General features: G+C 33.2%; 1 protein-coding gene across 6 annotated transcripts in view; it reads right to left on the bottom strand.

Annotated features, from left to right (window-relative positions):
• Positions 1–12541: 12541 nt before the first annotated feature.
• The window catches only part of LOC110112274 (glycosyltransferase BC10), a 69337-nt gene continuing 63516 nt past the window's right edge, over positions 12542–18362 (bottom strand). For 4 of the 6 annotated variants that reach the window (XM_020844436.2, XM_028698048.1, XM_020844441.2 and 1 more), the window contains 2 exons: positions 12914–13042; positions 12542–12766 (listed from right to left, as the gene is read on the bottom strand). In XM_020844436.2, the coding sequence (XP_020700095.1) occupies positions 12746–12766; positions 12914–13042 (150 nt within the window). In that variant the 3' untranslated portion in view covers positions 12542–12745. The remainder of the gene's footprint in view (positions 12767–12913; positions 13043–18362) is intronic. The other 2 variants (XR_003701884.1, XM_028698049.1) reach the window with 2 other exon arrangements.

Raw genomic sequence — 18362 nt, forward strand, 5'->3', positions numbered from 1 at the left:
GATCAATATCTCATGCTTTGGTCATCCCGGGTTATCATAATCCATAGTCAGCTTAGTCTGAGGAGATAGTCGACCTAACCAAACCAAAGGATCCTTATTGGCAGCAATGGGTTGATTTGTATAAGGGGACTTTATAGACTTAGGGTAAATATTTGTCTAAGGGATGAATTCAAATCAACTTTAACTAATAGAGAGCTTTGTGCCATATTGATTATACCCTATAATTTATTACTCAATAGCCATGACTATAATACTATATATTCATCTGACCAAGCCAATAGGTTAGAGGGTTGCAGTGATAATTATTTGCTACATGGAGCTATCCTTGCTAAGCCATAGGTTACTTTTGGAGCAGTTAGGCCAAACCACCAATTATATGACCAGTCATAATCATACCACATTGAGTTGTATGGCCAACCTATGGGTTTATGTGGAGCCATCTGGACAAACCTCTGGTTACAAGACATATAACACATCCTTACTAGAAGAATAATATTTGAAAATGAATCTGAGTGATATTCTTGACTAGATGTTTGCTCTTTGTTAGCTAGAGTTATCATTGAATTTATCACCCTCGCTAAACGGTTGCAGTGGGTGGATGAATTATGCATTAAGTTTTAAATAATTAATTTTAATTTTAAATATTAATATTCTTAATAGATATAAAGCTTTAGAGTTTTCATAGAATTTTAAAATTAACCACTCCAGTTGATATTAGCTTTTAACATGGCTATCATCGAGGTAACATTGTAGTCATTTGAAAATATTTGTATTTTATAGAAATTTGGAGATATTTGAAAGAGTAGAATCCCCTTCGATTGAGATAAACTTTTATTTATTAATCCAAGTCATATCATCTTCAGTCCTTTCAAGGAGGAGGATACAACTTGAATATTTGACCCGCACAACATTATCAGATCCTATATTTAATAATTCAAAATAATGGTAGAAGCGCATTAAGGAGTTTAGTTTAAAAATAAAATTTTATATTAATGAATATTTAATCCCTATGCAACATTATCAGACATTAGCATTTACAAATTTAGCATATTTGTTAGAGTGCATGCAAGGAATAAAATTTCTTATTAAATTAACATATACGCTTTTTGATGCATTAAATTAAGTTTAGGGAATTATATTTTATTGCATTAGGGTTTTTTATAATATTTAATATTTAAACCTTAGCGCAAGAATCCATTACTTAAATGTGTGTCACGTTTCACTTTCGAGTTTGAAAATAATGTCTTCTATCTACTTGTACGAATGTTGTAGATCCGATAACGTAAAGGTGAGTTAGGTTTCAATTATAATATATAGGAGAGATATTATTTAGTTAATTTTGTCTCCTATAAGTTATCATCTAGCACAGTTCATAGAGGGCATTTGTTCAATCAGTAATAAGAGATCATGTTCGTGTTCGTAGGAGAACTGTCCTGCTCACTATAAGTTCTCCTATTCTCCCTTGTAGACTAGATGATTTGTTTGATATGAGCTCGTTGTCCTTGCATATAAGCTAGTTGTTCTTGCACGTAAGCTAGTTGTTATGTGCACTATGAAGTCCATGCTCCTGCTCACAAGTGACTAATAGTGTTTGCTTGTAACAGGTCTCTTCTATTATATGTAGGCGGGCTATCGCATTCATTGCAATATTTCCTCTTCTTGTACGTAGTTAGTATAAGCATTTTTTAAAAGTTGACTAATATATTATGTAGATTGGCTATATTCTTTACAAATCTCCTATCTTTACCCTTAAGCGAGCTACTGTATTTATTTCAGGTCTACTATTCTTTACCCTTAAGTGAGCTAATGTATTCATTGTTGGTCCCTGAACTTAAGAGTTCAAAACAACAGTCAGAGCACATGCGGGTGGATAGTTTAAAAATAGAATTTTATATTAGTGAGCATTTAATCCTCGTGAAGCATTCTAAGACATTAGCGTTTGCAAATTTAGTATGTTTGTCAGAGCACATGTGAGGAATCAAATTTCTTATTAAATTAACATGTATGCTTTTAAATGCATTAATTTAAGTTTAGGGAATTATATTTTAGTGCATGAGGTGGTTTACAATATTTAAAATTTAAATGTTTGTGCAACAATCCATTACTTAAATGTGTGTTACTTTTCTATTTTGAGTTTGAAAATAATGTCTTATATTTGCTTGTATGAATGTTGTAGATCCAATACTGTAAAGGCAAGTTAGATTTAATTTATATTATATATAAGATATTTGTTTAGTTCATTTGTCTCCTTTAACTTATCATTTAGCGCAATTCATAGAGGGTGTTTGTTCAATCAATACTATGAGATCATGCTTGTGTTCATAGTAGAATTATCCTGGTCGTTATAAGTTGCCCAATTTCCCCCTTAGGCTGGCCGATTTGTTTGATACGAGCTCCTTATCCTTTCCTGTAAGCTAGTTATGTGCACTACGAAGTCCCTACTCATGCTCACAAGTAAATTGTAGTGTTTTCTTGTAACAAGTCTTTTGTTATTACATATAAGCAGGCTATCACAGTCATTGCAATATTTCCTCTTCTTGTGGATTATTTCCTCTGAGGAAGCTCAGCGAGGAGTGGATTTGGGTGAGGGAGGTCAGGCAAATGAGTCGAACCAAGAGGGAAGTAGGGCAAGAGGAGGAGAAGGTTGAGGGAGAAAGTACTCAAATAGAGAAGTGGAAGAAGGAGGTATGTGAAAAAAAAATGAGAGAGCGAGTAGTAAGATTATCATCACGCGTGAAAAGGCAATGTGATGCCCATTTGAATGGAATGTTCTGGCCACATCGTCATAATCCGTTTAATCATCGGAGGTCATCCGGGTAATTTTATGAAGCGTCACACGTAACAAAAAAATCGTGCTCATCGTCATTTTCAATTGAGTTGTGAACAAATGACTCTTCATTACCAAATTTGGTGTACTAAGCACATCAATGTGGTTTGTTTTACAATTGGACAAAGTTTGAAAAAATTCAGTGCTTCGACATTCATTATGTATGACCTGTCCACTAACTTCCTCCTCTGGTACATTAGATTGAATATATATATAAGTCTTATTAGCTCTCAAGAAAGATAACACAATAAAAAAAAATAGCTAGTTGAGCCTTGAATAAAATTACCATCAATTAGAGATTTTCTATAACTATTTGATATGAGAAGCATTTGAAGCATCTTAGGTTAGTTCTAACAAAGCCGATGAAAAAAAGAAAATTTATTGGTTAATCTTCTTTTTTTTTGGCTTAAAAAAGATACATTTAAAGGATTTTCATTCCATCTTTTGGCTCACTGCCTAATCTCTCAAAGATAAAATCAATTCATGAATGATCATCTCTCTCTCTCTCTCTCTCTACAAGAATTTATACTATTTTATCACAGATTCATTAAAAAACTTTATCATTAGAGCAACTCTCATGATTAATATCTTAAGAAAGATAAATTTTCTTTAGCTATTATTGCAAATAAGGCATGAGACTAAATAAATATTCTAATGAATTCTTCACATATGTTGAGAAAGAAGAACATAGCCTTAGGACACCTTGTGACATACATTCTTGAGAAGAAGTACGATCTAGTTCATCCTGATGTGACACATCTAGAAGAGCCCATCTACTATAATGATGCTCTATTCTTTGCTAAAGATGATGGAGGTGATGACACTGAGGGAGAAAGGGGAGCTCCTGCACTTGCACCTGCGGCTTTTAGTAGACCATCCTTTTAGGACATGGTCCATCGCTTTGATCGTCTTGAGAGACATTTTGATCAGCTCTTTAATCAAATTCATACTCACCTACACTAGCAGGACGTACAACACCAGCAAGATATGGGTTGGATTCGAGATCAGTTTGAATCAGTCAACACTAATATAGCTATAATGAATAACTATTATAACCTCTTCAACCAGCCACCTCCTCCAGACCATGGCCCCTCAGAATGATGGATGTACTTCTATGTGATTTTCTTTTGTCATACTTAGTGATATGATGTGATGTTTCTAGTAGCTTCTATGTTGATGTGATTGTTGTTTGTTTGTTTTTTATGTCTGTTATTTTTATTTTCGAATTTTATTGATATCAACTGAAATCTAATGTATTTCATCCTTAATTTTTTTTGATATCAATAAGTTATGTACTATTTTTATTTAGATGTTTTTGTTCTTTATTTTGGAAGTGTTCATTAGCCTATATGATTATCCTGACTTAATCGATCTAAAAAAGGATATAATATGATCAGCAATACAAAAATTGAATTCATTAGAAAATTTATTTTTTCAAAAATATTGAAGTTGACTTATAACTCGATCAAGTTAAAACTATCAATCTCATGTTCTTATTAGGCATATAAAATTTTCAATATTATTATTGCAAGTTTGATGTCTTATTATTCTTTCAATTCTCTTTTTAATATAGTTATCCTTGTACTTATAAAAATTTGAGCTTTTAGATTATTAATTTTGGAAAGATCAATATAAAAAAAATTAGAGATGTACAAATGTACAAAAATCAAAAGAATGCGCAATGGTTCTCAACTTAAAAAGAGGCACAAAATTAGCCCAAATATAAAAAGATGCACAAAGTGTGCCACAAATATTGAAAACATGCATAAAGCGCCACAATTATATGTTCTTTCCTCTATCTTTCAATCTTTAATTTCAAATCAATCTAATGATCAATTATATTTTGTATTGAAATTGGACTTAAATTAATTTTTATTTCGTCACCTTTGCAATAATTCACCTTATCTAATTATCTTGAATGATAAATGACCTTGATTTATTTTTTCTTATCTGTGTTATATCTTAACTAAAATGATATGAATCTTTATTTTTTTTCTAATGAATATTAATCTTGTTATTTCAAATATAACTCAATCTCTTTCATGATCAATTATCAAAGACTTCTCATATGACTTCTTACATTTCCATAGTTCGTTTCTTCTTCTCGTTTTGCTGTTGTAAAAAAGGAAGAGAAATATTATTTGACATTTGATTGTTTTGTTCGTATCTTGAGTATTTTTGTTTTTTTTTTATGTTTAGGGTTTTGTTTTTAGTTTTAGTGTCATTTTTGTGTGGTCATTTTTGTGTGGTTGTCTTTGTGTGTAAAAAACTTTAAAATTAAAAAATTGATTTGTACATAATAAATGTCCCTTATATTCACATGCTTATTCATTCAGGGGAAGTTTAGGATAAATTATAGGATTTTTAAATTTACAAAAATAATAATTTTTTTGCCATCATAAAAAAGGGGGAGATTGTTGAGAGAGTTGCTATTTAGCTTTGCATCTTTTACATTCTTGCAACTTGTATGTTTTTTATGATTCCAAATATTATTATTTTCTTTTAACACATTTTGGAAGAATTATTTTACTCTTGTGTGTACTAACATTTCAGAAAAATCATACTCCAGATTATTGAAGACTTCAAATCAAATTCAGTTTAGAGTTATTATATTTTGAAGTATGTATTTTTTATTTTATTGAGTCTGAGAGAGTGTGATTGTAATTGAGTAATTGAGCACACACACACACACACTGGGGGAGAGTTCTAAATTCATTTTTTTACTGATCGTACATTACGAATTGAATTCATACGGGAATATCTGGTCAATTATATTCCCCAATGAGCAATGGAGCGAACGAAAAAATGCCAAAAAAATGTATAAGTATAGATCATACGAACAATATTTTCCATTCTTCCTAGGACGATCTTCTCTATTTTTGTCAAAGTGAAGATCATACAGACGATATTTTCCGTTTATACCAGAACGATCTCCTCTATTTTTGGCAAATACACTATTCGTCCAGATGATATTTTTCATTCGTCCAAGGATGATCTCCTCTAGTTTTAGCAAATACACGGTTTGTCGAGACGATATTTTTTGTTCATCCCAGAACGATGTCCACTATTTTTTGGGAATACACAGTTCGTCCAGGCGATATTTTACGTTCGTCCCAGGACGATCTTCTCTGGTTTTTCCAAATACACAGTTCATACAGACGATAATTTTCAACCGTACCGGGACAAAGGGCTCTGTTCTGTATACTTGTAGTTCGTCTTAATTTTTTGTACCAACAAACTTTGAAAAATAACTGTTTGTACCAGACGAACCCAATTCATATGGGACGATAATCGGGTACGAAGGCAGTTCGTACCGATTCATGTTGAGTTCGTACGTAATATTTTTTATATTATTCGTACGTATGAAATACGATCATACGGGACGATCGTGGACAGTCAAATTTGAAAAATGCAATTTTCTAGACTGTTTTTCATATCTTTTCTATAAAAGGTTCACTTAAGACTGTCATTTAATCTTTTTGTCTTTTGGTCTTCGTGATTGAAGAAGTGTGATTGAAGGATAGAGTGTGAGAGAGTGTTTGAGAGAGATTTCTTCCCATTGGAGCGTGAATGATTGATAAGGTTACTCAAGGGTAAGTATCTCTATTTTTTATTTATGTTTTCTTCACTCTTTCTTTTGTCCTTCTAGATTTCTCGAGTAAAGATCTTTCAAGAAGATCTGGTTCTCTGCTGATACTTGGATATTGTGAATAGTCGAGGGTTCTCTGCCTACACTTGGAGAGTGTGAACAGCCGAAGGTTCTCTGCCTACACTTGGAGGGTGTGAAAGGAAGAAGGTTCTCTGCCTACACATAGAGAGTGTGAATAGCCGACGGTTCTCTGCCGACACTTGGAGGGAGTAAAAGGACGACAGTTTTCTGCCGCATCCGATAGTGGTGGAAGAGAGTTTTTATGAAGGCTTCTCCGCCTTGCTATGGGGGAAAAAAGAGAGACACTAGTGATAATAATGTAATACCTGAAGTGGGAGACTTCAGGGAGTGGATATAGATCGTGTTTGACCGAACCACTATAAATCGTTGTGTCTTTTTATTTCCACTGCTTTAATTTCTGTCTTTTTATTTTTCTGTGGTTGAAACTTTATTTTTAAAAAATTCTAAAATCAACCTACTCATTTTTAATCGGTTTCGAATTTTTTAAATTACGAATTCACCCCCCCCCCCCTCTTGGTTAGCCTTTGGAACATAAGCTTAGGTCTAACAATATATTCAATATTCAACAAGTTTCAACATTCTTCAGTAGTTAGTTAATTTTGAATGCCTTCACTCAATTCAACTGCAAGGGGTCCCTCAGATAAATTCGATGTCCTGGCCACATCGGCATAATCCGTTTGATCATCGGAGGTCATCCGTGTAACTTTATGAAGAGTCACACTTGCCAAAAAAATCGTGCTCATCATCATTTTCAATTGAGTTGCAAACGAATGACTCTTCATTACCAAATTTGGTGTACTAAGCACATCAATGTGGTCTGTTTTACAATTGGACAAAGTTTGAAAAAATTCAGTGCTTCGACATTTATTATGTATGACCTATCCACTAGTTGCCTCCTCTGGTACATTAGATTGAATATAACATGTATATATATATATATATATATATATATATATATATTATATATTATATATATTATATATATATATATATATAATATATATATTAGTCTTTATTAGCTCTTAAGCAAGATAACACAATAAAAAAAATAGCTAGTTTTGAGCCTTAAAATAAAATTACCGATCAATTAGAGATTTTCTATAACTATCTGATATGAGAAGCATTTGAAGCATCTTAGGTTATCTAACAAAGTCGACGAAAAAAAGAAAATTTTGGTTAATCTTTTTTTTTTTTTTTGGCTTAAAAAAAGAGTATATTTAAAAGGATTTTCAATTCCAATCTTTTGGCTCACTGCCAATCTCTCAAAGATAAAATCAATTCATGAATGATCTCTCTCTCTCTTCTCTCTTCTCTCCTTCTCTACAAAATTTATACTATTTTATCACCCAGATTCATTAAAATTTTATTTATCATTAGAGGCAACTCTCATGATTAATAATTCTTAAGAAAGATAAATTTTCATTAACTATTATTTGCAAATAAGCATGAACTAAAATAAATATTCTAAATGAATTCTTTCACATATGTTGAGACCCCCTATTTTTCTAAATTTTTTGAGGTTTATAGTATATATATATATATATATATATATATATATATATAGTATATATATATATATTATATATATAAATATAATATATATATATAATATATATATATATATATGTATATATATATATAACATCATTCATTATCATTTTCTACTTAAGCTTCCATGGAATCAATTTATCTATTAATAAACTTTAGTCTCAAAAGTATCAATTGCCCTAATTAAATCCTCAACTATGCTAAAATGATTCCAAAATAATCCTCAATGTTGTTAATTTTGGATGTAAAATTGATCACAATTTAGTCCAATTAACTTGCTAAAATTTGATCTCCAATTTTTAGTCTTATAGGGATATTTTTAGAATAATTTTATTATAGTTGAATGACAAAATAAAAATAAACGTTATACTTTAGAATTAAAATGCCATATATGAATAATGGAAAAATATTTTAAAAATTTAACCCCATATTATATGACACAAAGTTAATCTTCCTACATCAATCCCATTATCTAAAAATAATACCAATGGCAATGTGCCCTTTCTTGTTTTGTTATGCAAACATTTATTTATCAAACTTCCAATAGTTGGTATTAAAATACTTCTTGTCATACTAAATATTTCATTCCAATGATTTAAAACCTTTTTTTTAATTGTTTAGGTTTTTTGAAAGCCAATCATTTATGTGCTACCACCTTTTTTTTAATGTTTTAGAAAACTTTATGGAATGTTTCAGATGGATATGCTCTTAAATCAAAATATTTTATTTAAAAAGATATTAATCTTCTTAAATTATCTAGCATTGAGAGATATGCAATAAAATGATTTCCAGCAGTATTTTTAATTATTTCTAACTAAAAATATTGCATCATTTTTAATTAAGCCTATTTTTTAAATTTTATCATATATTATCATTAAAGGTTATAAAATTTATTTATTAAAATATCTGATATCTAAATCATAATATTTACTTAGCATAATATTCAAATCTTTAGATCACAACATTAAAAAACATCACTAATATTAATTATATTTAAAATTAAAATTGTTATTTTTATATTGATTTAGACACTTAAAATAATACATAAAAAATATAAAAATTTAAAAAATATTAGATATCCATATATATACAATTTTTTTTTATATATTCATAATAACCATGAAAAATACTTTGTTTTACTCAATATATGTTACGTGTAAATAAATTGAGTCAGCTAACCAACTCTCAAACTTGAGGTTAACTAAACAAATTCAAGTTTAAGCTTCATGTTCTAGTTTATTTTACAATTTTTTTTTTTAATTTATGTAATTTTAACTATTTTTTTTTTATACAAAAAAGAACAATAACATTCCATAAAAAAAGAGCGATTACAAGAACAAAAAGCAAATGCAAAATAGAAGGGAAATAAAACAAACCCCGAGGGCTCAGATAGGAAGGCCGAGACTACCAGCTTCCCATAAGACAAGCTCGGATCGTCCAATTGGAGGAACCAAAAGTTGAAGCCACCATCCTAACGAGTTTAAAACCAAGGTTGCCACGAGCCTTAGCAATTATGGAAAAAGTGAGCCCAGCCACATCAATTGCCATCACCAACAACAAAAATAATATAAACAAGATCTCCACATCATTGCCAATGAGAGTACCAAAACTAGAGCCACACACCATCACCAAAAAGGATCAGCCCAACCAAGTCCAGAGAACATAATATTGTACAACCAAACCAAAATGCCACCCAAAAAGAAACCATCATCTTACCACGATCTACCCCTTCCACGAGCCCTACCACGAGAGGCAACGGATAGAGAGGTTTATCTCGCAACAAGGCAAAGAATGGCCCAGATCCTGCATCCTCAGACGATTCAAAGTGTACTCAGAATCAGAATAAGTCGAGTCTTGTAGCCCAAATCAATTGCACACGAATATCAAATCCCGAATGTATCCCACATGATACACTAAACTTGGAGGATCCAATTAAAACGTAACAAGGTACATCCACAAAATTGTTGTTAACTAAAAACAGTCAACCTATGACTGGAAGAGAACTGGGGAAGTTAGCAGCACCTCACCAAACCCCTGCAACCAAACTTTTCAGACGGAGAGCAAGCAGCCTCATTGAGGGCAATCCAGACAACAGGCTTAAAGAAATTTCACCTAAAAAGAACAGTCGGGACAGACACCACGCGATCAGCACCGCATTATTCATCAGCACTGAGACAAAGTATCTACGAGGAGACCACAAAGTGAACCTAAAATAACCTGAAATGGAACAAATAGCGAGAAAGGGTAAAGCATCGGGGACAAAACAACAACCCCTCACCAGGCTAACAACTTTACGGGCACGCCAATAAATCACATTATTTTTCAGCTTTAAATTTTCACATTCTTAATCACTAAATTTTGCTTTGATGGGTATTCAAATCAACCAACTGAACCACGGCTGCGCACCAAATTCGAAGTAAATGGAAGAATATGTTCGACAGAAACAACGCTCAACGATTAAGAAGAAGGGAGAATTGGATCCGAACATTAAAATCGCTTCTTAGCTAACCTTAGACAGCACAATAATAAATCAACCTCACCACCCGGACGGCAAATTACCCCGACAAATGCCTAAATTTTTTACATGAGAGAAAATAGGAAGGAAATTCCTTCATACCAACATGCTGAACATACCCAGAAGAATCAGGACCCTAACCAGGACCGATCGGGATAGAATTTATGTTAGCATAATAATTCCACTAACACACGAGCTAGAGATGCCTAAACTTAATAGCGCAGTAGCATGTATCGATATTGAGGGCTTTCAAAGTTAAACGAGCATAGAAGTATGCGGGAGAGAAGAGATGGGCGCAGGCAGAGGGGAAAGTACACCCAAATGGAGTACAACCAGGACTGCAACGCCTAATGTCCCGAAGAGGCAAGCCATTTGGTGAGTTTCAATAAAGCAGCTTATAAACTTAAAATAGATCGCATGGCTAAAAGACGCCGACAATAAATCAAGTTATTTTTTAAGGCTTAATGAGGTATATAGACGGTCTTAGCAACGTAACAGGAAATATTCACGCATTGCAATCTAGATTGAAGAAAAGCCACGAATAGAGTCCAAAAGAGGATGTTATAGAAGGAAAAAAATTCGAACAGAGAGACTAGAAAGGCACGGCCAGCACAGAGTTTTCTTGCTCTGAAATCCAAAGAGAGCGAATACGACAAAAAAGAAGAAACGCCTAAGCTCCAAAAAAATGGGGTTTATCATGAAAAAAATTAGGGATGATCAAAGCAATTTTTATAACTAAAATATAACAATTATAAATTAGATATAAAAGAATATTAATTGAAATCATTGAGGCTAAGCTTTATTTATCATATGATAAAAAATAAGATTTTTATGATCAAGCAATTTTTTAATAAATAGAATAAGAAAAGTGACTTACAAATAAAAAAAGAATAATAAAAAGAAATGCAATTGAGCTAATAAGAGAGAGAGAGAGAGAGACTTTAAAATATTAAACTTAAACTATTACATTCTAATATATTTTAAATTTATGTATAATTAATTATTTTTTTAATGATTCAACTAATAAACGCAATAAGTCAAGTTGGTGCTAGACGTCGAATTCAAATATGATTCATTATCTCATTAATTCTTTTCGTTTGGAACAACTTTTTTACAGCTTTCTATAACTTTTTAGTACACCAATTTTTAGTTCGAGGAATTTTAATTCTAAAAAATTACTTTAAAAAATTATAAAAAATTTGTCTCAAATAAAGCTTAAATTCACTCACAAGCCACTTATAAATGAGCCAGCTCACAAATCTGCTTGACTCAACTACACCTCTACTTGCAAGACTAATACCTTCTATCCATATAAAAGATTGTCAATGATAAGCCTCCCATAATTTTTTCTATTGATGCATTCTACTATCATCACTTGGAGCACTTGAGGAATAATTTTGTACAAATGAAGATATTCAAAATAATTTATAAAATATGAAGGCTTTGTCATAAAAACAATAAAATTATGCTTGCAACCTTCAAGGGTTGATTTTGCAAAAATCATGTGGAATAGATGATTCTGGCACACAGCTAATGGACTTGAAAAACTTGTGGTATACTCTTACTGGCAAATAAAAATTTTGAAACTATAGCAAAATTATAATGCGGGATTTACATGCATCCCATAAAATTCTTATATATTTTCATATTTAATATCTAAATTTCTCATATAAAATTTTAGTTTCTCAATCAGATCAAAATATATACTTAAAAAGATCAAAATGATCCATTGACTCTTTATAAAAAGACAAATAAGCCTAACGTGAGACTATTTGGATTCATTTTTAAGGGCATGAGGGATCAAAATGATCTTTAATATATTTTAGAATTATTTTGATCTTTCGTAAAGAATTAAGGGGGATCATTTTGATCATTTTCCCATATGAAAATACATAACTCTGGTATATATGTAAATCCCAAAATTTTAATTTACAAATAATAAAAATATAATAATGGAGCATATGCAGCCACAAAAAAGAAATGCACGACACATTGACACTAAAGAAATGTATACAAAACAGAAATTTACTTGATATTTCCTAGTATATTGGCTTCATGTATATTTTAAAATAGAACAAATATCACAGCATTTATAGCCTTAAATCACCTGATGAATTTGCTTGTTATTGCAAATAATCCTATTTTTCTGATCATTTCTTCTATATGAAGCGCTGTAAGTTTGTGTTTAGTTCAGAATAAGTGCACCCTGCCAACCAAACATAATAATAATATTCACTGATTATTTGGAAATTTATATGAAGAAGAATTGAAAAATAATTACAAGAACGTAAATTATTTTTGCTTAAAAAATTATAATAGGAAAGTGAGCTGTGTAGAGTTTCTAAGTACTTACAGTGTCAAGAAGTTTGAGGGCTGCAGCACGCGTGAATTTCCTTGCAAAGAGGAAGCATAGCGATGGTTTACCTCTGCTGCTACACCACTCTCTCCTGTACTCTGTCTCGTAGTATATGTTATCTATTTTCTGTTCAAGATCCGAAGTTAACAGTTATGTAAATACATTTATAATAGCAATTCATAAGCATAATAGATGTCCTGATCATTAGTAAATTGTTTTTCAACAAATTTGTCCCTCAGGAGCTAAATCAAAATCAACTTTGTATAATTTATATATGATGGATCAATTTGAATCAATTTTGTATAGATGAGGGACAAAATTGAAAAAAAAAGGTGATACACTGAAATTAAATTGGGCAAAAAAGAAAAGTTAAGGGACTATTTTGGAATTTAGTCACCAAAGTGATTTGTTATGCGTTTTTTTCCAATTAAGACTCTCTTGGCACTTGATGAATAGCTTGATAGCCATTTTTGTAAGATTTGTTCATATTTATCTATTTACATTTTAATTGAAAATATTGTAATAGTCACTTCTTTATTTGTTTCGAGGAATATACTCGTTTATAGTTTAATACTTAGTTAATTAGTAACTCAATAAAATGCTACTTTAATGATGGATTAAGTGCTTATTTGATCACTTGTTCTCTATTCTTGTAACAATTTTTCAATATCTTCTATATATATATATATATTAGGTGTATAAGTATGATGAAAATATAAAACAAATTACTATACATATTGTTTAAAAAAAATTTCTTATTAATATTTGTGCTACATATGGAAGTATACAGAGAATAAGGAGGATCTACATATGATATTTATTGATTTAGAAAAATCATATGATAAAGTTTCAAGAGAAATGCTATAGAGAGTTCTAGAAAAGAAAGGGATTAATAATACTTATATTTAAGTCATAAAGGATATGTAAGCAAAAGTTGTTACTTGTGTTCAAACACAAGGTGGTTTGACCAAGTATTTTCCTATTTCAATTGGATTACATCAAGGATCAGCCTTAATATCTTTTTGCTTTAGAGATGTTCTCACTAGACATTTGCAAGAGGTTGTACCCTGGTGTATGCTTTTTGTTTGTGATATTCTTCTTGTTGATAAGTTTAGAGAGGGAGTTGAAGATAAACTTGAATTATGGAAGTCAACCTCCAGAGTTTAACCCACCACCTCCACTTCAAATAGAGCCTTGTGCAACCCCATCCTGTGAGAACCCCAACCTACCTCCACTCCCCAAATATTCCTGAATTACATATAGCGGAGAAGGTTAACATGATTCCGAGTGATGACATTATTTTCACAATTGAAGGTGGGCGAAGAAGATATTTGATGAGGTGGAGAGGTACACCAGAGTCAGAGGATGCATGATCAGAGCGCAAGGAGCTATAGCTGATCGACTACATGAGAATTCTTGAGGCACCCACTCGACGGAGTCGAGTTTTCTTTCACCTGGGGAGAATGATGACATCGGAGATCAACGACTACAATCTTGAGTCGATTTATTTATGTGTTTTATTTTATTTTATTGTTTTTCCCTTTTTACCCTTATGGGTGGTCATGTAGTGTTGTAGCCCAAAGGGCATTTTAGTCGTTACCTCTTTTCTTTTCATGAGATCTATTTATAGGCTAATTTCTTGTAATTTGAGAATGATGATTAATATGAAAAAAATTTCAGCTTGTGCTTATGGATCTCTTCGTGAGTTCTAATTTTTCTCTCTTTGGATGATTTCTTAGTGAGTTTATGAGAGGAGAGGCCCAAGTGGGGCAAAAGTAATACCCGTCAATCTTGGTTTGGTGGATGCCAAGGTTCGCGGTTCTCTTGTCTTTCTTTTTCTTCTATTTTTCCTTGCATCAAATTCCCTCCCCAAACTTCTCACCCGCCGGTCTCATTTTCCCCAAAGCCTTTCTTTGTAATTCTCCCTAACCCGAGCCCCTCCCCTTGCCGCCGGCCTGCTTGGACCCCCTAGCCGTTGACCATCACCCCCCCTCATAATTTCCCCCTCATTATGTTGATTTCAATCACCATAATGACTTCCTAATTTAGCTTAAGCGTGAGAGGGAAAATTTGAATTCTTTTTGGAACTTCAAATTCGAATTTCAAATTCTTTCCATATAGGGAATCCTATATTAGGAAAGTATCAATCATGAATCTAATTTCAAAATAAATTAAATTGGATTTATTATTCCCTTTCCTCAATTTGAAATTTGAAATTCAAATTTCAAAAAAACTTTCCTTATTTGTAAATCTAAATTAGGAAAGTACATAACTCCAAGTCTACTTGAATTTCAAATTGGATTTGAGTTGTCATTCTCTTTCCTAAATGACATAAATTGATTTGGAAGTTACAAAACCTCCCCCAAATCCCTCCCTCTCTCTCAATGTCGCCGGCCCTATCATGATGGGCTCCCATTCAATTCTCATTAATTCCCCTAAGATCTATTTGAAATTTGAAATCAATTTCAAATTGATTCCCTCCATCCTCTTTGAAACCTGAAATTAATTTCAGGTTTATTAATTTTCCTTTCCCCCCATTCATCAATCTTTTTCATCCCTCACCCAAGTCACTCGCCCCCTTCCTTGGAAATCTGAGATTTTTTTTCCACCAAGCTATTGCTCAGGCTTCTGGGCAAGTCCAGTGATCCGTCCAAAGGGTTCCTAGCCTTACAAGCTGCTGTTCCTGGCATTCCAGTTGCTGTCCAGCATTCCAAGTTGGTGTAATTTGCTGTCCAAAATTTTGGAGTCAAGAAAACTGCTGTCCAGCATCCTTGAGGACCAAACGCTGCTGTCCAAAATCTACCCCAGGCCGCTTGCTTGCTGTCCAAAGACTCCAGCAAGGATTTGTTGTTGTCCAGCCACCCAAGAAGCCGCCAGTTGTTGTCTACTTCCTCTCAAACCTGCAGACTACCACCATAGCTTCGTAGAACTTCTTTCTCTCGGTAGACTCTCCCTCCTAGTCTCTTATTTTCCTAGTTTACCCCTCGGTTGTGGTTATTGTGAAATCATGAAGATAATGTTAATACTTCTCCGCTAACGCCTAGAAATTGGAAAAGTTGATTGAGGGATTTTCTTGTGGAAACTAATCTTATTGTTAGCATTGGGATTTATTGTTTAAACCATTCATGTATGCAACGTTAGATTAACTTGATTGTTTTCTGATCTAAACTTTTATACACGTGATTCCGCCTAAGCTTATCTTACCGCTCTTAGTGTTTTATTGCGTCATTAAAATTCACCATTAAGATATAATTATTTGTTATAGGAATATTAAGTGTGCAAATTCATTAAGCAATTCATCTCTACATGTATGTTTCACATCATAAATGGGGATATTATTAGTAGAATTCAAGTTGGATGGTTGAAGTGGAGGAATGCATCGGGCTTGTTGTATGATTGAAAAATTCTCCTCAAACTTCAGGGAAAGTTCTATAAGATGGCGGGGAGACCAGCATGCTTTATGGAGCAGAATGTGGCTGTTAAAAGAGAAAAATAATATTAAGTTAAGTATTGTAGAGATGAGGATGCTCATGTGGATAAGTGCATTTATTCTTAGAGACAGATGTGGGCTCCAAAAATTCGGCCCCGGCCTCCGCCCGCTTTTCATTTTTATTCGGCGATGGAGTTTTAACGGAATAAGTTCCGAGGTAAATTTTGGAAGGCAGATGGGTTTGTAGATAAGACGAGAATGGATCCTAGTGATATTTTCGACTAGGCATTTGGCTCTTTGTGAGCTGAAGTTTATTTGAATTTGTCCACCCTGGCAAACTGTTGCGGAGGGTGGATGGACTTTGCTTTAAGTGCGTTGATGGATTTATTTCATTTTAAATATTTTTGGGATTTGAAATTTTGGAGTTGTTGAGTGGAGCTTGGATTTTGAATGGACTTTTGGGAGACATTTGAAAATATTTGGCAACCCCTCCGGTTGGGATCTGCATTCAACACGACCATCATCGGGGTGTTTGGGGTCATTTCTCTTTTGTTGATTGAACCCTGTCAACTCGACCAAGCTATTGATCGAGGATCGGGTTTCGTAGGATGTGCCCTTGTTAGTGAATTCTTCGGATTATAAACTTTGAAGGCCTAATATGAATGTATTAAAATAAATACTCTGGTCGCCACGGCCACATATTTGTTTGTTGGTTTGAACCTTGTCGACTCCTATTGATTTATATAGAAGGATCGGGTTCGAACTTGAATTCACTTATCAGCCCGCGCAGCATCCCTAGACGTCACGTGTGTACCAATAACACGCTCGCCGGGGCCCATGCGGGTGTTTGGGGGCATTTTATAATTGAACACTGTCAACTCCTTTTTAACTACCTAGGAGGATCGGGTTTAAATTTAATAACCCGCGCAGCATCTCTAGACGTCACGTGTGTACCAATAAAACGCTCGTCGGGGCCCATGCGGGTATTTGGGAAATTCATTGATTTGACATACCCCTTTGTGTACTTATGTGTATACAAGCTACGGTGCACGTGCAGGGGTACTTTAAAATATTTTAGTTGTGTAGGTAATTGGCATCTAAATACACAACATTTCACTTGAAAGTTTATACACGCCTTCTGTTCGCTAGTACGAGTATTGCGGATCCGGTGGCGTAGTATTGTAGTTTGTGGACGTCTTCTGTCTGCTTGTACGAATGTTGCAGATCCGGTGGCGTATCGTGGCAGCTTCTGAATTGAGTTGTTCGTTGCTTTATACAGGCAGACTGTCGTGCACTATGGTTGCTTTCTGCAGGTGGATCGTAGTGCACTAACTAATCTCCTGCCTTACATTTGTTGCCGACTGCATTCATTATAATTGTTTCATGTTTTCTTGCAGATCGTGTACTTTGTGTACAACAAATTTTCTGCAGCGACTTGTAAGAGCTTGCACTTATTGAAGGTCTTCTGCATTTTGTTCGTCGTCATTCGTAGATGGACTAATGAATACATGAAATGTCATCTACATTTGTTTGTAAATGCCCATATATATTGTAAATCATTGTCCCCCATCATTATCCGCCTTCAAGTTAATTGATGATCTATTACATTCACTTATATCTTTGTTAGTAGCTCCCTTTTGTAGATTTACAATACCCATGAGCCTTTCTTCATGGATTAACACTTTCATTATACATTCTGCATGATCGCCACTTTTATGAGCTATCTATTGCGTGCATTATAGCTCATTGGTTATTTGACACATATGCTTGCAATTTAACCTCGTATAGAGGTTGTTATACCTTCATGTATTGTTTGTAAATGTATCACTACATTCATAACTCATTCAATATTATCATCTATTGGAGCACTTGTACGATAACCATTGAGTTGAAATGATGATTCTTACTAGTTATTGCTTGGAGACAAGTCATGTTTGATTTTGTGAATGATCTCATAGGTTCTAATAGCCCCCATATCATAGCTTCACAATCTTCTTCTTATTTGCAACCAAATCC

The sequence above is a fragment of the Dendrobium catenatum genome, unplaced genomic scaffold (assembly GCF_001605985.2).
Source record: "Dendrobium catenatum unplaced genomic scaffold, ASM160598v2 fragScaff_scaffold_1038, whole genome shotgun sequence".
Classification (NCBI taxonomy): Eukaryota; Viridiplantae; Streptophyta; class Magnoliopsida; order Asparagales; family Orchidaceae; genus Dendrobium; species Dendrobium catenatum.